At 55.1% G+C, this 21623-nt stretch overlaps 1 protein-coding gene across 1 annotated transcript in view; it reads left to right on the top strand.

The window, feature by feature from the left end:
• The window catches only part of ARHGAP22 (Rho GTPase activating protein 22), a 167032-nt gene extending 146815 nt beyond the window's left edge, over positions 1–20217 (top strand). The window contains exons 5-10 of the mRNA XM_021718760.1: positions 6563–6770; positions 11418–11550; positions 12828–12901; positions 13534–13655; positions 15401–16304; positions 19989–20217. Coding sequence (XP_021574435.1) covers positions 6563–6770; positions 11418–11550; positions 12828–12901; positions 13534–13655; positions 15401–16304; positions 19989–20217 — 1670 coding nt within the window. The remainder of the gene's footprint in view (positions 1–6562; positions 6771–11417; positions 11551–12827; positions 12902–13533; positions 13656–15400; positions 16305–19988) is intronic.
• The last annotated feature ends 1406 nt before the right edge of the window (positions 20218–21623 follow it).

Genomic DNA, 21623 nt, shown 5'->3' with positions numbered 1-21623 from the left:
GGCGAGGAGAGCGCTGCGCATGCGTCTGGCGGGGCTCGGAGGGGATCCGGAGAACTTTGGGTGTCGCGGCGGATCGGGTGCCCGGAACCATTCCCGGGAGGCGGAGGGCACTGTGTCCGAGGGAAGAGGCAGAAGCCGGACGCCTCCCCCAAACCCCTGCTGGGAGTGCGCGGCCCGCGTGCAGACTCAGTCTGGGGGAGGCGCATCGACTTGCAAAGGATCCTTCCCTACCTCTTACTACCGAGCAGGATCCGAGCCCCGGGCTGCCACCCCAAGCCTCCCGGGGCCACAGTAAGGCTGTTGTGCCGGGGGTCCCCACCCCTAGGAGGAAGGAGACACTTCTGCTCTAAGGCCGGCTGGCCCTGAGCAGGACCCCCGAGATGGAGCTAGCCTCTCGCTGTGCTTCTCCAGGCTTGGATGGGTGAGAAGGCTGGAAAAGTTTTCAGCTGGGGGAAACGGGGTGGAATGTATGTGATTACAGCCCTGGAGGCACTTCTGAGGCTCTCTAGTACCTGGGGCAGAGGCTGGAAGTGACAGTCTGTGGCTGGGTGCAGGGAGGATGGTGGTGTAGGGAGGGACAGGGCACCTGAGAGCAGGGAGAGCTGGAGCAGAAAGGGAATCCGTGTGGAATTACCCCAAGTTTTTGAGTCTCTAGAGAGAACTTCAGAATTATTTTCTTCATTGTGCCTCTTCCTGGGCTACGGCCTTGCCCTGTCCTGGAAAAGCCCAAAGCAGGCAATATGGCCAGAGCAGACCTGCAGCTCTGCTCTGCTTTAGGCTGCTTTGGGATCATCTCCAAGAGAGAATCCCTGACCATTCTTCTCTGCTGGGGCCATGGAGTGGGACTCAGGGGGAGGCAGAGCCAGTCCCAGAGTTGGCCCTCCAGGATCTTCCAGAGTTAGGAAAGTCAGTTTACTAAGCACCTGCTTCTGTGTGCCTGGTGTGGTACAACCTCCTGTAGCCAATACCTGCTCAGAGAGGTTGAGGACAGTGCCCAGGGTCACCGAGGATGACGAATCCAAGCCGGCTGACTCCCCACCACCCCATCCACCTGCATGGGATTCCCAGGAGAGGGGAGTAAGGGATTGCTTTGCCAGGGAAATGCTGGCAGGGGAAGTCTGGCAGCAAGTTCATTAAAAGGAGAGGCAGTCTCTGCCAGTTTCCTCTCCAGTGGCAGAGCAGTGCTCTGTGAAGAGTGTGGGCTGGGACCTCGAGGAACCCACATGCTGGCTGGGTTTCCAGGGAGCTGACAAGCCTACTGGAACTGGTTCTTGGCAGGGCTCCCCCTCTGAGTCGTGCCAAAAGGGCTGAGGGAGTTCAGCATGGCAGGGGCAAGCCCTACCAGACTCCACTGGCAAAGGGAGTAGTGGGGAGGGCCCCTTGGGAGGGAGGCCAGGCCCTGAAGCCTGAGCATAGGACACCTGCAGCAGGAGGGCAGCTGGGAAGGAAGGCTCTTGGGAGGCTGAGCTAGAATGAGACCTCCCTCAGGGGCTCCCCGACTGACTTCCCTCCAAGGATGGCAGAAGGAGAACAGTATCTGAAGCTGGGACACAGGGCTTCAATGGCTGTGCTGAGAACGTTGGGTTCGTCTTAGGACCTGGCAATGTCTGGATACAGGGCCTCCGGGCAGTCAGCCCCTAAAGACAGGTATGATTATTCCATTTTATAGATGGAGAGACAGGCCCGGGAAAGGAGGGCTACTCCATTCCTCAATGGCTTAGCCAGAATGTGCACCCAGACCAGCACTGGTGCAGGCTCAGAATCTTTGTCTCTGTGACTTTGGACTTTGAACATCACCTTCCTGCCTGTGCCCCCACACCAGGCCAACCCCAATGCCAGGCAGAAGCTCAGCACTTGGAGGGCCTCTGGGGGGGACATATGGCGTCAGTGCTTGCCATGGTTTCTGCTCCTTACCAGGGCAGGGCACTGCCGACCATGCTCCCTCACCCCTGCTCTCTACCATTATGTGCCCCCCATGCCTGCCTACCTGGCTACCTCCAGCTCATTGTTAGACCTTGGTTCCAACGTCATTTCCTCCCTGAAAACTCCTCTCTGTAGCAGTGTCCAGGACCTTGTGGTCTTCTCTTTCCTGGCCCTCCCAGCCCTGTTTTGGGGAGGCAGGAAAAATGGTCAGGTAGGGTTCATGGTTTGTGGGAGTGGTTATGCTGATGTTGGGAGGTGCCTGGAGTGGATGCTATGTGAACAGCCGGGCTGGCCCAGCCTCTGCACCCTAGAGGCTGGTGGAGGGGAAGGGGCAGGGTCTTGCCTGCCTGCCAAGTTTAGGCTTTATCCTGAGCGTGGGGGCAGGCAGCAGAGGAGGCCCAGGGGGATTTATATGTTTACAGCCCTCAGAGCAACTCTGAAGCTCTTTAGTTCCTAGAGCAGGGCCAGGCATAAGGAGTGATTGGATGGCCAGATAGGAGTGATGGACGGCAGGTGTCCTGGGGACAGGAAATGCGAGAGCAGGAAAAGCTGGATCCAAGAGGAGACTGGGTGGATGTTGAAGCTTCATGGGTCTTCAGAGGGAATTTTGGAGTTGTTTTCCTTGTTGTGACTTTTCCTACGGTGTGTCTCTTCCCCTTAGTCACCTGTGTGCTGAGGGTGGGAAACTGGGCACAGCAGGTGGGGATGGGACACTCATTAGTCAGTGTGTCATCCCTTCTCCACTCAGCTCTCCTTGACCAGCATGTGGTTCAGGGCCTAGGACCCAACAGAGGGAGTGTTCTCATACCATTTCGGGTCAGAGCTGCAACAGAAGAGCGTGAGAGAGAGCCTAAGGGAAGACCTGGCATGTTGGGTCCCTCATGTAGGACATTTGAGCTGTTTCCAAGGGCTTATAGGAGATTTTCGCAGACTGAGGAGGAAAGAGGCACGCAGGTAGAAGTCCCTGCCCACGCACAGGCCTGGTGGTTTGAAAGCAGACACATTAATGCCACCTGAATAGTGGGTAGAGCTGAAGGGAAAGGCATGTGGGTGAGTGAGGAGGGAAGCAGAAGGCAGGTGCTGAGTGCACTGCCTGGCTGGCCCCTCCTTTCTCAGAACTCTCTGCCCATGAGTACTTTCCTGTATGTCCTCTGCCTACTCATTTGAGGTCCTAGAAGATACCTCTATTCACGACAGGTGCAGCTTCCCGTTTTTAACCCATCCTATTTATCCTAACCCCAGTGTCCTTGGGGGAATTCTGTGCTCCGGAGGTCAAAGCAAAAGAGGTGAATGAATACCTAGCAAAGCCATATGAGTGAAATGTGGGCTGGGTGAGAATCAATAGCGAATGGTGGGGACTGTGGAGAATTAGCAAGTGTGTGTACTATCAAAAGGGTACAGGTGCCACTGAGCTTCACCAGTGTTGCCTTTTGGATCAAGCTTGGTGCCATCATATCTGTGAATTCTTCAAGAGGAGCTGGGAATCCAGATTGATATGTGAAATTTCTTAATTGTAAATAAGTCACTTTAAAATGTTTCCATCATCGTACGAGCTAAGCAAGTACATCTGTGGACCCATGTGGCCAGTTGTTGAACATGGGTTGTTGAGCCCTTTGTTAGATGAGAAGGAGCAGAGGTTTTGTGTCCCCAGGCCAGCCCAGGACACTGTTAGTGGTGGGCCCTGGGGTCTCCTTGAACTGGCTTCTTCTCAGAGCTGCCCCAGGCAGCCAACAGGCTGATCTTGCAGTAACATCAGCCCTAGTGTTCAAGGTTGTTGACTGGCCTGTTGGGTCCCACCCTTGTGGGCAGTGGTGGCTGGTCTCACCCACCAAGTTCCAAGAGGCGGCATCTATCCCTTCTTGTCAGTATTGCATCCTCTGGTACCTCTGCGTGTTGCCCTCCTGGCCCACGTCCTGGGAAGCTGCTGTGAGGAAAGACAAGAGAAACGAGGGAAGCAAGACTCCTTGGGTGGATGCTCACGTAGGTATCTACACATTAGCCTGCGTAGTGAGCAGCAGTGTGGCCCAGAGCATTTTCTGCTCCTGGAGCCAGACTGCTTGGGTTTGAACCTTGACCCTGCTACATGCTGGGTGAGCTTTTGGTGCATTCTTAAACCCCTCTGTCTCTCAGTTTGTTCATCTGAAAAGTCAAGATGACGATGATGATGATGTTGATGATGAAGAGACTAATAGTCCCAAGGTTTCAAGCTGTGTAGGATTAAATCTGTTGCTGGGTGTAACCTATTCAGAACAGCACCATGTGTTGGCTACTTCAGCATTCTTCTCACACACACACACCCACATGTGCTTGCCCATGCACACACACAAGGTCACATGCAACACATGCACACACTTCTCCCTAAAGCATTGATGGCATCACCAAGCACAGCCCACGTGGACATGTTTTCTCAAAGAGGGAAGTTCTATATACTTTGTCTTTAGATCGAGCAGGGTGAGGAACATTTACTGTGTCCTGCTCTGTGCCAGGCAGTGTAACAGGAACTGATGTCTTTTATTTCAAAACAGCCCCTGTGCAGGGGAAGTTATGCAGGCTTCCAGAGGACAAAGTGAGCCCCTCCCCTAGCTGGCTCCACACCAGATCTCTGAGGAGTCTTGTGCCTGGACAGAATGGAGCTTTGGCATCATGCCCCTGGTACACCCCAAAAGCCACACTGCAGGGAAAGTCTCTGCATGGTGGATATGAGTAATACTAGGCATTCCAAATACCTTGCAGAGCTTAGGGTTGGCAGAAGTCTGTTTCTCCTGTTACTCTACTGTGGGATAGAGAGCTTTATGGATCTCAACTCCTTCTGCTCTGCCTGGGCTTCCAGGAAACTCTTAACCCAGAGGTATATTTAGTTGTCATAGATTTTCTCAATCAGATGTTCCTCTATCTTCTTTCTCCCTCTGTTCCTCATTTGGCATCTTGTCCTGTATTAAGTGTTTGGACTCTTTCTCCCTCTGATTTCTTTTTGTCTTTCTTTCTTCTTTTATGAAATGTTGCTGAAGTATAGAGTGAAGACAAGTGTGCAAGTCATAAGTGTACAGTTCAGTGGAATTTTTTTCAAGATAAACATAACTGGGTAAATAAATGCCAGGTTCAGAGACAGAGCATTACTAACACCCCAGAATCCCTTAGACCCCTTCAGGTCACTGACCCACCAAAGTAACCATGTTCTGGCCTAACAGCACAGATTAGCTTGGCCTATTTTTTAACTTTATGTGAACGGAGTCATGCATTCATGGAGTCATGTATTCTAGGATCTGGCTTCTTTTCATTGTAATTAAAAAATTTTTTTTAAAATTTTCATAAAATATATATAACATAAAATTTACTATCTTCATCATTTGTAAAGCACACAGCTCAGTAGCATTAAGTTCATTCAGATTGTTGTGCAGCCATCAACACTGTCCGTCTCCAGAACTCTTTTCATCTTACAAAACTGAAACTCTGTGCCCATCAAACAGCAACTCTCCATCTCCCCCTCCCCCCAGGCCCTGGCAACCACCATGCTACTATCTCTATTAATTTGTCTATTCTAGGTATGTCATGTAAGGGAAATTATGCAATATTTGTCCATCTGTGAATGGTTTACTTCATTTCATATAATGTTCTGAGGGTTCATTCCTGTTGTAGCATGTGTCAGAATTTCCTTTCTCTTTAAGACTGAATCATGTTCCATTGTATGGCTAGACTATATCTTGCTTATCCATTTATCCATGGATGGGCACGTGTGTTGCTTCCACTAGCAATTGTGAAGAGTGCTGCTATGAACGCAGATGTACAGATAATCTTTTCAAGACCCTGCTTTCAAATCTTTTGGATATAAATTCAGCAGTGGGATTGCTGGACCATATTGTAATTCCATTTTTAATTTTTTGAGGAAGTGTCATACTGTTTTCCACCACAAGTGTGCCATTTTATAGTTCCACCAGCAGCGTACAAAGGTTCCAGCTTCTTGCCAACACTTGTTGCAGCATCCTCATGGGCAACCATCTTTGGGCAGTGGTATCGCATAGTGGTTTGGGTTTGCATTTCCCTAATGATTCGTGATGTTAAGTCATGACTGTTTTTCACATTATCGTGTTGTCTGTGTTGTCCTGTGAGCTGTGCCTCATCCATTTTCATTGCTGCACAGTGTTCTTTGGTAAGACCAGAATACAGGTATCTGCTCAATCTGTTGATGGGCATTGGATGGTTTCCATCTGGAAACTGATCGGTAACATGCATAATGCATGCTCCCTGCGGGCCATTTACCCCTGACTTGGGCAAGTCCACAGTCCATGCCAGGCCACATGCCTGTTGCTCCCTCTTACTCTCTCTCTAGGTAACCCCAGGCCCCATATCCTGGTGTGCATCCTCCCAGTGTCTGTCTAAGAGGCCCAGAGCCCTGCCTCCTGGTGTGTCTTCCCAGTGTCTGTCCAGGAGGTCCAGGGCCCTGCCTACTGGTATGAGTCTTCCCACTGTCTGTCCAGGAGGCCCAGGACCCTGCCTCCTAGTGTGCATCCTCTCAGTGTTTAATTTGCTTCCTCAGAAGGGGCTACCTTTAGCGCAATAGGACCCTCCATTGTCCCAAGCACCCTCTGTCCACTGATGAACTGGGTGGCAGAGGGTGTGACCAGCTCCCCTCTGTGCCCAGGGATCTTTGGGCAGCGCCTGGAGGACACAGTCCACTACGAGCGGAAGTATGGCCCCCGCCTGGCCCCTCTGCTGGTGGAGCAGTGTGTGGACTTCATCCGGGAGCGTGGGCTCACCGAAGAGGGGCTCTTCCGCATGCCGGGCCAGGCCAACCTGGTGAGGGACCTGCAGGATTCCTTCGATTGTGGGGAGAAGCCACTGTTTGACAGGTGAGCTCAGAATGGTGGTAGGGGTGGTACAGATGGAGCCACTTGTCAATTCCTTCTGCAGGGTTCTTGCCCAGGGCACCAACTTCAGTGGGCAGAAGCGGACTAACGTCCAAGAAGCCAGGCAACAGAATGGTGGGCAGGGTGGTTGTTTACATTGTCACATGTGTACTCTACCAGCCCTCCCAATGGGAAGGTGTAGGGCACACAGTCACCTCAGCAGCTCTGGGTCTCCTCTTGGAATGGAGCCTGCCACAAACCAGGTCCACTCACATGCATTCAGGCTGCTTCTGCTGCACATGCTCATAAACCTGACCAGGCAAAAGAAAAAGGGCCTCTGCTGACTGCCATGCTGGAATAGATCAGGCACAGCTGCATCCAGGACCCCAGGCCTTCTGTAGGGTCGTCTCTTGGTTCCACTTCTCTGGCAACTATCAGTGGCAGGGCGGTGCAGCAGCTCAGCACCTCCTCCTCTTGGGTTTTGAGGGACAGTGGATGGAGTCTCTTCCATCTGCCCTGGGGACATGTCTATCCTAAGCCTTCACAAGGGCTTCCCCAGGTCCTGGGCTTTCCCCTAGGTGGAGCCAACTATACCCACACAGCTCAGGGGAAGAAAGCAGGGGAGGTGTGGCCCACCCCAGGGCTGTTTGGGTACTGGATCTCCCAACAAGACCCCACCCATGACAACAGGACCCCACCCATGATGGGGCAGTTTTTCATAGAAAGTTATTTCTGCATTAAGCCAGCCCTACCCTTTGTGGAGCTTCTGCCCTTCTCAAATCTGCCCTCACAGAGGAGGCCTGTCTCTGCCCCAAGACAGGTCCACTGGTATTCAGTACTTGGCCCTGGTCTTTCTAAGGCTTCTCTTAGGGCAGAACATTCTTAGTCTCTCCAGCTCCTTCCCAGATTCATCACTGCAACCAGGAGAGTGTGCAAAGTCCCCCTTAGCTATGGCGCCAAGGACCACAGTTCCCCAGAGGAGGAACTATGTAGGGAGGGCACAGGGGTCTCTTCATCTGGAAGAGAAGCTCTATCCCAATGCTGATAGAGCGTTGTGAAGCTCTATCCCAATGCTGACTCTCAATGAGCTTGTGTTCCATTTTGAACCTCTGCCAGTCAATCTTTTTCATCCTGTGTCTGTGTGGCGCAGCATTAGGGTTGGAGATTGCTTCAAATAATGCCGCCTGGGTAGGGAACCTGGACTTGTAGAAGCTCCCCAGGATCAGATGCACTGCCCTAATGCCTGATGCTACCTGAAGGATGTCTGCAAACACAAATTAGATACCGTCACTCCCCTATTCAAACCCCACTGGGGCTTTCTGGAACAGCTGCAGGCCATTTGAGCTTCACCCACCCTGCCATATCTCCACCTTGGCTCCCCTGCATTCTCAATGTGCTCAACCTGGCTTCTCTCCCTGCCTGGGCTTCCTGAAGCTCCCTGGAGAGGCAGCTGAATACCCACAGGGAAACATTCCATGCCCCCAGCTTGCAGTCCTGACTCCTGGTCTCTTAGCAGTGTGAGGCAGCCCTTCCCTGTCTCCTGGGTGCCCCTTCGCTCTCTGACTGCTTCTACTCCTCTTCTGGGATTGTGTCTGGAGGCCCATTTCCAGGGTGGGGCTGTTAGGCTTGTACCCCAACCCTGCCTCCTCAGCGGTGACTCCCACACTGCCATAGCTGCCTGGAGGTTTGGTTCCTTCTCCCTTAGAAGCCCCTTCTTGGGCATCTGAGGCCTCTCTCACTTTCTGCTATTTCCGTGGCAGGGCTTCTGCCTTGCAGCCGTGCCTGCCTCTCACCTACCCCTGACAGAGTAGCCCAGAATGGAACTCTCTCTCCTAGGCTGTAGATGGTGCTCTCTGCCATGCTCTATCCTACCCTCCTTCCAGGGTTTTGGCTTCTATCCTTGGCTCCCCTTCACCAGGAAGACCCCTCCTCACCTCCCTGTTCATCTACATAAGAATGTCCCCTCCAGCCTCAGGTCCTGGGCCCCTCCACCATAAAGAACCCCAACAGGCCTGGAAGCCTCAGCAGCCCAAGCTGTCCTCTACCCGTTCCTTCCCATGTCACTGTCTCCTGGGCCCTGGGCTGTAGCAGCTTTCCTAGGCTGTCTGTGTTGTTGCTGAACATTGAGGAGGGTCTCCTCTATACCAGATCCTCAGGACTCCATCAACCCCTGGCAACAGTGCTTTTTTTTAATTTCACTCAGCTACTGTCCATTGAGGGAGGAGCCCTTTAGGAGGAATGTGAGTAGGGTGGTACCATGCAGTGGAAATTTGAAGGAGTCTGCAACAGATAACAAGTAAACACTGGCTGAGGAACCTAATAGGAGCTGCAGGTTGCAGGGGTGGAGATGGGGGCATGCTCAGGTGGGAACTCTGTGAAGACCCAGGCTCTTCAGAAGGCCCAGAGTGGGGCGTTTTCTCGGCTCTGAGAAGCCAGTGAAGCAGGTGGCAGGGGAGGTGGGGCTGGGTGATGGGAGACTCCCAGAAGCCAGGCTGCTGAGTGAAGAATGGATTCTAGGGGACTGAGATGAATAGGGACAGCAGGAGGCCATGGCCTTACTCTGGATGGACACATAGGTGTTAGTGTGGGCTGGAGGGGATCCTTGGGAATGCAGAGATGGAATCTCTTGACTGGTCTTCCTCATTGCAGGTTGCACCAAGAGAGTGATGACAGTGGATTTGACCCTAGGGCAGGCACCATGTCCGCTGGCTGTTGCTGCCCTTTCCGCCCCTATCCCGGCCCCCTCCACCTCAGCATTCACCCATGCTGTGAGGCCCACAGGCTGGTGGGGCATCCATAGGCCCTGGACTGTGAAGAGTTCTCCTGGGTGGTGGGTAGTGGGGACTGGGGACTAGATTCATGACGGGGATAGGAGGGGAACGGGTAAGGGAAACTCAGGGAAGAGTACCAAGAAAATCCTTGCCCTAGTTCTTAAAGAAATGACACTCTGCAGTGAGTGGGGGAGGAAAGAAAGAATATCAAGGTGCTGCAGGGCCAAGGTGACTGGGTAGGGCTGAGCAGTCACCCTATGGGACAGGCATGTCGCCCTGGAGGTCTGCAGAGTGATAGGGCCACCCTGTGTCCACTTGCCCAGGCAGAAGTGCTCCTATCCCACCTCACCAACACAGCAGGAGAAAAGGAGATGTCTGGCTGGCTCCATACACAATCTTTGCTTTCACCATCCTGTCTTTCTGCAGGGCACGCTTGATGACCTGCCTCCTATCTCTCTCCCGTTTCTCACTCTGGCAGAAGGGCAACTCTCGCTCAGGTAGAGGCTGCCTCTGAGCCCACAGGGGCCCCAGTGGGGAAGGAGCTGCTGGTCTCAAGTTTGGGCTTCTGCTGGGGCCATGAGCACACCAGGGAGTCAGCAGAGAAAGGTGGCTTGGGAGAGGGCAGTGGAGGGCATAGGCAGCAGCAGGCCGGACTGGAGAGGGAAGGTGGAGAGGGCGGGGGCTATTTGACCCTGGCTAGACCAAGCGCTCACAGGCCTGGGGCAGGGAGAGGCCGTGAATGTATGAATTTGGGGTGCGTATGGACATATGGAACCCCAGAATCCCAAGTGTCAAGACCAGAAGGGACCCAGGGCTTATCTCAGTGAGACCAGCATGAGCTCCCAGACAGGACCAGGTCAAACCTTCATGACACAGCCAGGGTCTACTGGCCCCAGGCTTATCTTTCCCCAGTGCCTCCCCTGAGGTAAATGCAGGTCCAGGGTTTAAATTCAGGGCCCTAGACAAGCAGATGAACTACCTGGGGCCTGGATGTGGCTTGGAATGCAAACTTGGAGATGCAAAAGACTCTAGAACAGGAACTAAACTGTACAGCACAAACAGCACCCAGGAAGGGAGTGTGCCCCGGCTCAGGGCCACCACCATCCACGGGTGGCCCACTCTAGCCTGGGCAATTCAAGCCAGGAGTGTGGACAGAACCCAGAGACTGGGGGAAAGGACCTGACCTCTTACCTGCCTCTGGTGGCCAGCTCCCAGGATGCCTGGTCTCTGACAAGGAGCCAGCAGCCTTGCCTGATGGATGGTTTTGACACAGCTCCTCCCCTTTCAGCCAAGGACGAGCCCAGCAGGGTGGGTAAGCTCAGGCTGGGACTTGGCAGCACCCAGGGAGGGCCCATAGGACAGTTGCTCCCACCCCAGGGAGCAGGCAGAGCCCACAGAGTCCTGCAGGGGACCTTGGGATGGCCACCAGACCTGTGGAGGTGCCCCCTGGCCTGCTGTCACAAGGCCCTCTCCTGTGTGAGCTGACCCAGGTTATGCATGATTTCCTCAGCCCAGAGCAGCCACTGTGGTGGAGCATCTGTGCCCTGCAAGCCCTGTGGCTCTTGAAGCCCCTTGAGTTGCGCACAGTCTAGGCAAGAGAGGCGCAGTCCTGGACAGACTGACAGACACGGACTTGGGGGCTCTGAGCAAGTGCCTGGGTATGATGGACAGTCCCTGAGCTCTCAGTCACTCCCCTCCAAGCCCTGTTTGTTGCTCTCAGGAGCAGCCAGGGCCTTTACTTGACCAAGGGCAGCTGGCCACAGATGCAGCCTCCCATGTGCACACACACAGACTGAGACCAGAGGCTGCTTTGTGGGGGAAGATGCCAGTCACTCTTGTGGTTTCCAGGCCTTACACGTGTCCCTTCTTTCACCCTCAGCACAACAGATGTGCACACGGTGGCCTCTCTGCTGAAGCTCTACCTTCGGGAGCTCCCTGAGCCCGTGGTCCCCTTCGCCAGGTATGAGGACTTCCTCAGCTGCGCCCAGCTGCTCACCAAGGACGAGGGGGAGGTCAGTGACTCCTGGGGACCCTTTCTGGGAGGTGGGCTTGCTGGGCGTCAGCGTGTAGTCAAGACACAAACTCTTGGCTTTTTGTGAATTTTCATAGCACATGGATCCTGGCTAGAAACCTGCTGAATGTGTGTTTGTGGTAGGGTGGGGCGGGTGGGACATGGACGGGAGCATCCTGCTCTGTGTATGGTGGGGGAGGGGAGCTGGAGCATCCTGCTCTGTACATGCGTTGGGGCAGGGTGGGGGACCTGGGCTGGAGCATCCTGCTGTATGTGTGTGGTGGTGGGAGGGGCATGGGCTGGAGTATCCTGCTCTGTGTGTGGGGGAAGGTGGAGGTTGGGGAGGCCTGAAGCATCCTATTCTGTTGGGGGGAGGGGGCTGGACTATCCTGCTCTGTGTGTGTGGTAGAGGGTTTTGGAGTATCCTGCTCTGTATAGAGGGATGGCCTGAGCATCCTGCTTTGGGGGAGAGGTCCTGGAGCATCCTGCTCTGTGTGTGTGTGTGTTGGGGGGGATGTCTGGAGCATCCTGCTCTCTGTGTCAGCAGGTACCTAAAGCATCCTGCTATGTGGGTGTAGGAGTCTGGAGCATCCTGCTCAGGGGGATATCCTGGAACATCCTGCTCTGGGGGTGGGGAGTTAGAGCATCTGCTCTGTGTGTGGGGCCCTCCCTGTGTGCAGGCCTTGATGTCTGGGAGGGCAGGTCCTGGGTGTCCATCCCTGGCTGCCACCCCATAAATGCTCATACTCTGCTGCCATTCCCCATGTCTGGGCCTGCCATTGACTCAGAAACAAGGAGACCCTTTATCTATTTATGTCCTGTTTGCTTCCCAAAATAATTTGAGCCAACTTCCAGGACAGAGGGTCCAGCCCTCCCCCCACTCCCCTGCAGGTGCTGGTCTGCAGCCCCAGGTGGCTGAGGGCTAGGGCAGGACTGTTTGTCTTCCCTGTGCCTGTGTGGGAGATGAGGGTGTCGTTATCTGGCAAATATTTGTGCCCCGATAAGTGAGTGAGCACTGGCCCTGACATTCCTCTGAGGCCCCGCAAAGGCTTGCTGTTCACACCAGCTCCTTGGAAGCAACTCAGCTTCCCAGGGGGTTGCAGTCTGGGTCACTCCTTGGAGGGAGATGGGGGTGGTGGAGCCCCTGGTCAGCTGGGTCTGGGCTGCTGTGGCCTCCACCTCCTTTTCTCCTCATCCACTCCTTTGCTCAGTCAGAGGAGGGCCCTGGGGCCTCAATGCTGGTTTTTGAAATTCTGTTTTTCCTCCTTCGTTCCCTAGGGGACTCTGGAATTGGCTAAACAAGTGAGCAATCTTCCTCAGGCCAATTACAATCTGCTCAGATATATCTGCAAGTAAGTGGCACTGGGAATGAGGGGAACTACTTTTTCCTGCACTCCACCCCACCCCAAACACACAGCTCTCCCTTTACTAAGAGAGCCTGTGTCTTTCCCCACCCTGCACAGCCTCACCAAGTGTCCATGCAGCAGGGAATAAAGAGCACAGACCCTGAGCTCACAGAACTTTACAGTCCCAAGGATATAGGTAGTTTTAAACAGTTCCCAGTGGATCATTGTAGAAGAGACCTACCCTTTGTCCCTCTTGGGCACCTCTCACCATCCTGTCCCCCCACGTCTGTCCCTTGACCACAGCCCTTCACCAGGAGGGGTTATGTAGGGGTGGCTGTCATCCAGTCCCCTACCTGGGGGTCTGGGTCTTCCAGGGCATCTGCCCCCACTCTAGTCTGAAGAGTTGAATGTCCTCCTTCTATGCAAACAATGATAGGCTCTTGTCCCAGTGACCTTTGCTGGGACATCAGAGATGGCCCCTTGGACCCCAGGGGTAGCTCTGCCCTCATCCGAGCCCGGCAGGGGCAGACTGTGCCCAGAAGCTGGAGACCCTGGGCAGTAAGGTATGGAGCCAGGCAACTCCCAGAAGATTGGACATTAAAGTCTGCATTACCAACTGCATCTTCCTTACTTTGCAGGTTTCTGGATGAAGTTCAGTCCCACTCAAACGTCAACAAAATGAGTGTCCAGAACCTGGCAACTGTTTTTGGACCTAACATACTACGGCCACAAATAGAGGACCCAGTGACCATCATGGAAGGTAATGGGGGAGGTGTGCTTGGTGGCCCTGGGTGTCTGTACTCATCCTGGTCCCGGGCGAGTCCTCAAACCATCACAGCCCAGGGCCAGGTCAGTGGGAGGGGTGGCTCAGATGGCACATCTTCATCGCTGGGGACTTGGCAGAAGCCCCTCTAGACTTCACCTTCCCCACTCCATGGGTCCAGCTATAAATGGAAAAGGAACTTGGCCCTGGCAGCCGCAGATCATTGGGTGCAATTAGGGTGGCCAGTGGTTACTGTGAATGGGCAAGGTTGGGGAGATGGGAGAGGTCAGCATCCTTGTCCTTGAACACACACAGGTGTTTTTGCTTTCCTTTTATGACTAAATAACTCATAGGTTCCTGAATGTCAGAATTTTGCAAACACCAGGGAATTTCTCCTCTACGATAAATAATAAAATGATTTGAAAAAATTAGCAGCAACAGCAGCTGCTTTCAATATGCTTCTAAATGCTTTATTTACATTACCTAATTCAGGCTTCACAACCAGCTGGTACTGTGGTAATTGTCCCCATTTTACAGATGAGGAAACTGAGGCCAGGAGAGTCATGGGAACTCACCAGAGGCCAGTCAGCCAGGCTTAGCATAGGGCACAGGTGCAGGCTGGCATAGAATTTAAAGCCTGTCCTGGGTGGAGTTGGTGTGAGATCTTGCTGCTCATAGACGGGAAGCCATGGCTGAGGCTGTTCTGGTCCCCTATGATGAGGGTGTAGTCCTCAAGTGGGCTTGCATTTGCTCAGGTCTTCACTTGGCTTGCCCGGGCAGGGTCCACCCCAGGGCCCCATGAGCCAAGAAAACTCAAGCTCCTACCTGCCTGGTTGCCCTGCCCCCTTCACTGAGTTCCTGCTTCAAGGAGTTCCCTCTCCTTCTCCTGCTTCAACTAGCTTGCTGGCCACAGAATTCCTTACTTGATGATTTTTTTTCCAGGATTCCTAATTACCTTAGTGGGAGCATCCACCCAAGCACTCAATCTTCCGTATCACCTGGCAGACCTCCCCCATGTCTGGTCTTTGCTTGGTGGAGGGTAACAGGAGGGAAGGAGACCGCTGGAAAGATGTCATGGTCCTTCCTACACTGCCAGCTTTTGCTACTGACCCACACTCCACCACCACAGGAACTGAATCCCTAAGACTGCAGGGCTGCATCTCAGGGGCATGGCCTAGAGAACAGGGATTGTGTGTGTGATAGTGTATGCATGTGTGGGATGGTGTGGGGGGAGAGGTGTGCATTGTGTGTGCCCACACACAGGAAAGAGCTCTGTTCCCTGTCCCAGAGCCCTGTGCTCCCCAGAGCAGACATTCAGGCATAACCATTGTTGGCAGCACAGGGAGGTGACGTAGAGCAGCTGACAGAGCTCTGATGTCCCAGGTCCTGGTTTCCAGGTCCAACCTTCCACCTGTCCATCCCAAAGCCTTGATGGCATGGTGCCTGCTTCCTGACCCACCTCCAGCTGGATGGCATGGGTGGGGAGGCACAATGTTTCCTCGCTGTCTGAAGCTCTGTGTCTGAGGAAGGGTATTCTTGAACACTGTCCTTGTGTGTGGGCCTAGGGTTGGAGGGTGTATGGTGGGCTTTTCCTCTGTAAGTGGGTGAAGGCAATCTTTGAGAGGCAGCCTGGATCTGCATACAGGGCCAGGCAGCCTGCTTGAAGCCCACTCTCCTGTGACTGGTATTCAGACGCTGGGGCAGGGCCACTCAGCAGGGCCCTCTTCTTCTCTCCCTGGCAGGCACTTCCCTAGTGCAGCACCTGATGACCGTCCTCATCCGCAAACACAGCCAACTCTTCACTGCCATGGCCCCAGAAGCACCTGCCTCCCCGCGAGGGGGCCCGAAGTGCACGGTGGGATGGGGCTCCGAAGAGCTCCCTCGGAACAGCCAGGGAGACCCCGGCAGCCCTGGCCTGCTGGCACACAGGACCTCGTCCCTGGACGGGGCCGCTGTGGCTGTGCTTTCCAGACCCTCACCCGCGGGGCTGGGGGGCAGGTGCAGCCCCACCGCTGCCACCAGCCCTGCTGCCACCAGCCCCGGGAAGAAGGGGCAGACCCTGCCCCACTGGAAGTCTTCCTTCCGGCAGCCGGGGTCTCGCTCGGGGAGCCCCAAGGGGGGCGGCTCATCCCTGGAGGTACCCATCATCTCCGGAGGGAACTGGCTCATGAACGGGCTATCCTCCCTGCGCGGCCACCGGCGGGCCTCGTCCGGCGACCGGCTCAAGGACTCGGGCTCTGCGCAGAGACTCTCCACCTACGACAACGTGCCCCCACCTGGCCCTGCGCCCAGCACCCCCAGTGCAGCCAGCACGGCGTGGTCGGGGGCCTCGTCAGGAGAGGTGTCGGTGGGGGCCTCGCTCAGCAGCTGCACCGCCTGCCGCGCCAGCGACTCCTCCACCCGCAGCTCCCTGCACGCCGACTGGGCCCTGGAGCCATCCCCGTTACCCAGCAGCAGCGACGACCGCAGGTCCCCTGACCTCGGCCACACCTTGGACGAGGCGGTCATCAGCAGCAGCGAGCCCAGCGAGCTGGGCAGCCCCGGACGCGAGGGGGCGCGCCGCTCGGAGGCCCTCCAGGGCCTGGTGGCCGAGCTCAGGGCGGAGCTGTGCCGCCAGAGGACTGAGTACGAAGCCAGTATAAAAAGGTAACCAGAGGACCCAGCACCAGACGAGTGTACAAAGGTAACGCGCCGCCGCTGGGGAGCCTGCAGGGGCGCTGGGCTCCCGGGCACCATGGGCGGCGGCCTCTCACCTCCCTGCTGCTGGCCTCAAGGGACAGGGCTGGAGCAGCCACCCCAGCTGCCTCTCAGGAGAATAGCTGGGGGGGTAGTCAGGGGGTGCTTTCTCTGGGGCAGCTCCATGCCTGCAGGCCTGCTGCCCAGTCAGCTCCACAGAGACCTGCTGAAGGCACAGGGAGTGAGACTGCCAGCCTAGCGGCTAGGGCCTTGGCAGGAGGAGTGGAGGTGGTATACAGTCCTCAATCAGGGAAAGGGGGCCCCCGGAGGCAGGCCCAGATCTGTACCAGCACAGGGTCCTGTAGCCAGGGTGTTGCGTTTGGGGAAGTGCTCCCCAGCACCCAGGCCCCAGGGGAGTAAGGACTTCTTCTGGGATGGGATGGGAATCCAATTTCACTGAGCAGAGTCCTCCTGCCTGCCCAGGTTGCAGGCGGAGGGTTGTGCTGCAGCCTGAGGCTTGCTGGCTCACTCGCAGTTGGGTCCTTGTGAGGACGTTTTCTTTTTTGCAATGAGGAACCTCAAGCTTCTAAAGGCTGAGTTCTTCCAGTAGTGCTGAGGGGTTCTGTCAGCATCTTAGGCTCCTCTTGCCTGTGTCCGCCACCCTGCCAGCCAGCTGACTTGTGCACCCAGGTCCCACACTCTAGCTGGGGCTTCTGTGCGTTCCGAGGGCTCCCTTTTTGCATCAGAGGCAGTAGGGGTGGAAGGCATTCCTGCGGCCCACTCTGAATCTGGGATTTCCACAGGGAGCTGGAATGGCAGCCCTTGACCCTTTTGCTTGCCAACAGCCATCTCCTGGGCACCGGTGAGTGCCAGGTGTGTGCAGGTGCCTTGTGTGTAGTGGTAAGAGATGGGAGAGGGACTTTGAAGGCAGGGTCTTCTATGGGGGAAATCACAGCAGGCACTGCCTGAGCCAGGACTTGAAGGACCAGTAGGATGGAGCTGTGCTCTGGGGAGAGGACGCAGCTTGAATAAGAGCCAGGTGCCTCTAGAGAGACAGTGCAGGGTGAGAACTGCTGAAGATGAGCACTATAGGGCACATGGGAAGTCTTCCTCTCCAGAGCTTTGCCCAAAGACAGCCCTAGAGGAGGTAGGACGACCAGCTTCTCACTCCTTTTGTGTGAAGCCTCCTGGAGCTTCTATCACCTCTTCAGAAGCATGGTGTCTTGGGAGATGCAGGATCGTTTGGGCTGGGCTGTGGGTGAGACTGCCTGGATTCCAGTCCCAGCCCCATTGGTATTGGCTGAGTGTCCACAGCAGACTCACTGGGTCTGGGTGACCTTACCCGTTTTGTCCTGAATGATAAGTGCTTCTCATGGTGGGTGACAGCATTCAGGAACCTCTGTCGTTTGCATTAACTCCTGCTCAGAGGGCCGGGAGTAAGATGGGCTTCCCAGGAGAAAGGGGGCAGCAGCTGTAGCCCATAGAGAGGGGCTGTTCTCACTTGCAGTGTGGTCTGGGCTGGGCTGTCATCCTGGTTGGAGGTAGGGTCTAGAATGAAGAGGGTCTCTGAGCACAGGGAGGAAGGTGAAGAGATTAGCACTGTCCCATCCAGCAAATCTCTGGGGGGAATATGCACCCCATTCTCTGCACATATGGAGTCATTGGGTGGTGGGAAGGGTTGGAACTGACTTTCTTCCCTGCCTCCCCAGACTCGGACCCCCTCCCAGTGTTCTGCTTGGGAGTCAGATTTCCTTCATGCATTCCCAAAAGAGAATCTGTTGTCTATGAAGTACCAGACACTAGGCTGGTTGCTGGGAACACAGATGTGACCGAAACTGACCAAAATCTCTGCCTGTATTCTTATTAAAAGGGGCAGGGAACAGAGACCATAAGCATGATATTTTTTAAAATGTATGGTGTGAGGAGTTTGAGGCTGTAGTGATCCGTGATCATGCCACTGCACTTCAGCCTGGGCAACAAAGCAAGACCCCGACTCAAAAAATCAATAAAATAAAATGTGTGGTGTGTTAGAAGGTACATGCAAGAGGAAAACAATACAACACCACTGAGGGAAGGGACGCAGCGGGGGAACATGTGGGAAGGCAGACTCCTGGTGGAGGGAGGACCTCAGAGCTGCAAGCCAGCACTCAGCTCAGGGGCCAAGGCAGTATAGGAGAGGGAAGGGCTGGGGACAGAAGATGTGCAGAGCAGGAAAGGGCAGGGGGTGGGGCCTTTGGGCTTGGGAAATGCTCTGGTCTTTTGAGAATGAGATAGATGAGGAGCCCGTAGAGGGTCTTGAGCACCCCAGGCACCTTGACAGGTGCACCTACCTGGCTGCCATGCTAAGAAGAGCTTGTCAGAGGTCAAGGGTAGAACAGGCCAGTTAGGAGGCTAGGGTCCCAGGCCCGACCTGTGGAGCAGCATGTCCAGGTGGGGAGAAGCAACTGGATGCTGAACATATTTTGAAGGTAGAGTTGAAGGGCTCTGCTGACTAGTTGGATGTGCGGATGAGAAAAAGAACTAGCTTAGGGGAGGACATTGTCACTGGACCGAGCAGCTAGAGGAAGGCCTTTACTGAGGGGAGTTCCAGGGCTGTGGGAGAGTGGGCTGTGGAGGAGGTTCAGGAGCTCAGTTCTGGACCTGTTCAGTTGGGGAGATGCTTGTGAAATAGACTGAGAGTTGTCAGTACTTAGGTGGGGCCTGCAGAGAAGGAAGGGGGGAGGTCCAGGCAGCAAGGCATGAGGAGGAGCAGGCGGCCGTCTCTCTGACGACTTGGCTGTGCTCCAGCTGAGAGGGCTGGGGCTGAGGGAGGTCTTCTCCATTTGCCGTGCTTTGTGCTCATTGCTTAGGATGGAGGCCTCATCCTAGTGGGGCACAGAATCACTATTTGTTCTACATGCAGTGTGTACCAGGCACTGTGCTGGGCACGTCGTCTTCCTGTCCATGGTGACTGTGGTGCTCTGGGGAGGGGTCACCATTTGCATTTCAGGGGAGGACGCTGGGGTGGGTACCATGCAGTCCATGTCCTGCCCATATCCATGTGGCTTGCATGTCACCAAGCTGGACCCTAACCTCCAATGCGTGGGTTCTCAGAAGCCCAGTTCAGATGTCTCTTGGGACGGGCAGAAGCTGGTCGTCTGGTCAAAAAGATAGCCGTGCCAATCTTGGCTCAGTGAGGTGTGAACCAGCAGGGAAATACATGGTAGGCTCCAGTGGTACCACGGGGAGCAAGAGGAGACTGGAGCACAAGAACAAAGGCCAGGGGGCAGCTCTAAGTCACATCCCTCCCATGCAGGGACCCATGCTGCTCACGCCAGCTGGCAGGTGATCCCCCAGCCGGACAAGTGGCTCCACTGGAGGGGCAGGTGTTCTTTATTTTAGCGAGGGCTCAGGGAGGTACTGAAGGTAGAGAGCTCATGGTGGCATTTCTAGATTACAGGCCAAGGGGAGCTGTGGCAGGGCGGAGGGGGTTCTTGTGAGGAGCGGATGAGATCTAACCAGCCCCCACCCCCAGCCAGGGTCTCCTCCCCCTCTGTAGACCTGGCCTGATCAGCCCCTCCCTCCCACAGTGAGCGCAAGTAGAGGCTGCATCTGCCTGAGAGTGAACCCAGTGAGCCAGGCTCTAAAACAATGTCTCTCTTCTTGACTTTTAAGAATTGAGGAAGGTAGTACTGACCTGAGAAGACAAATGTCCCGGTTAGAAGAAGAACTGGACCAGGAAAAGAAGAAGTATACCATGCTGGAGATAAAGCTGCGGAATTCTGAGCGGGCACGGGAGGATGCCGAGAGGAGGAACCAGCTGTTGCAGAGGGAGATGGAGGAGTTTTTTTCAACCCTGGGAAGCTTGACTGTAGGGACAAAAGGTGCCAGGGCTCCAAAGTAAAAGGAATGGTAGAGCGGACTTATGTGCCACATCTGCTGTCCTCCAGCCATGTGTGGAGCCAGAAGCCTCTGCAGCTGGGACCCGGGCCATCAGCAGGGCCAAACATTCTGGAGCAGGAGAGATCCTGATCCTGTGGGGACTGTCAGGACCCCACACCCAGGTGGAATCCAGATGCTGCACCAGCCATGCGGAGCCTGGTGGGTGTCAGAAAGGGACAGTGCCCAGAGCTACACTTAGCCCTTCTCCCAGGAAAAGTCCCTTATGGCCACCAAAACGGGTGGCACCCAGGATCTGGGTAGCACCAGGAACAGTTTGCTTTCTTTATTAAATTTGCTCAGAAAGCATTATGGCTTGTTGCCTGGCTCATTCTTTATGACCGTGGAAATTGGAGTTTACTAGGTGGCTTCTAATGTTTCTCAAAGGGTTGGGGTGTGCCTTTGGGTAGAGTGGCAGGTGGCATCCAGAAGTGGGTGTGAAGCTCCCTGAGGAGGTCCTGGCCTTGCGCTTTCAACTCCACCATTTATGTCCTCAGGGGGAGACGCCCTTCCTCACCCCTTCCTGCCCCTCCCAGCCATCTGGAACTCTGCTGCTGGGTGCTGTCTTGGAAGGTCCCCTGGGACTTCCACTGTGGTCCCAGCTCTGCTCCAGGGCCAGAGTTCGAGCAAGAGATCAGCATGGGTGCTGGGAACCCCCTGCTCTGCACCCCGAGGTGTGAGGTGAGTGCGACATGTGTCTGCAGGAGAGTTGAGCCAAGGTGATGGGACCCACCTGTTTTCGGTCTGCCAGGTACCCACACCTCACACTGGGGCCCTGGTTCCAGACTTCCCAAGAGCGAGTGCTAACCCTGCCTTCTCTGTTGTTCACCCTCCTCCACTTCATCCTGACTTCAAGGCTCCATCAGGGCAAATCCCTCCGGGATGCCTCCAGCCTCCCCTCCTCGCCCCCACTGTACTCAGTCCAGGCCCAGCCAGAGCTCCTAGGGCTATGGTTTAGGAGGCAGCATGGCAGTCCTCTGGGTGGAGGGGTCTGACCTCTGGGCACAGCAATGTCAGCTGTCTTTCACATGCTCCCCTCAGTGTCTTGACATGTGGCCTGACCCTACCCCTGTGCAGTATAACCCACAGGGGTTTTGTGATAAGCGGTCGCCACCCAAGCACCTGCTTCTGGCCACTGTCTCTGTAGAAGTCATTCATGCCCAGCCATGCATCTGCCTAGAGTCTGGTCTAAACTATGACAACACCTGGCCTGTTAACAAGGGCCAGTGCTTTAAGTGCCAGGGTCTTGGTGCTCCCAGGTAATGTTGGTTCCCCACCATGAAGTGCAAGCCCATAGGGCTGAGCCAGGTGGAGTGACTCTGTGTGCTGAGCCGGCCACTGACTGTCTCTAGGCACCTAACTGGGGACCTT

Source organism: Carlito syrichta, unplaced genomic scaffold (assembly GCF_000164805.1).
Source record: "Carlito syrichta isolate Samal-C Ts95f unplaced genomic scaffold, Tarsius_syrichta-2.0.1 Scaffold313403, whole genome shotgun sequence".
In the NCBI taxonomy this organism is placed as follows: domain Eukaryota; kingdom Metazoa; phylum Chordata; class Mammalia; order Primates; family Tarsiidae; genus Carlito; species Carlito syrichta.
Note: the sequence above shows the minus strand (reverse complement) of the source record. Positions and strands in the feature narration are given on the sequence as shown.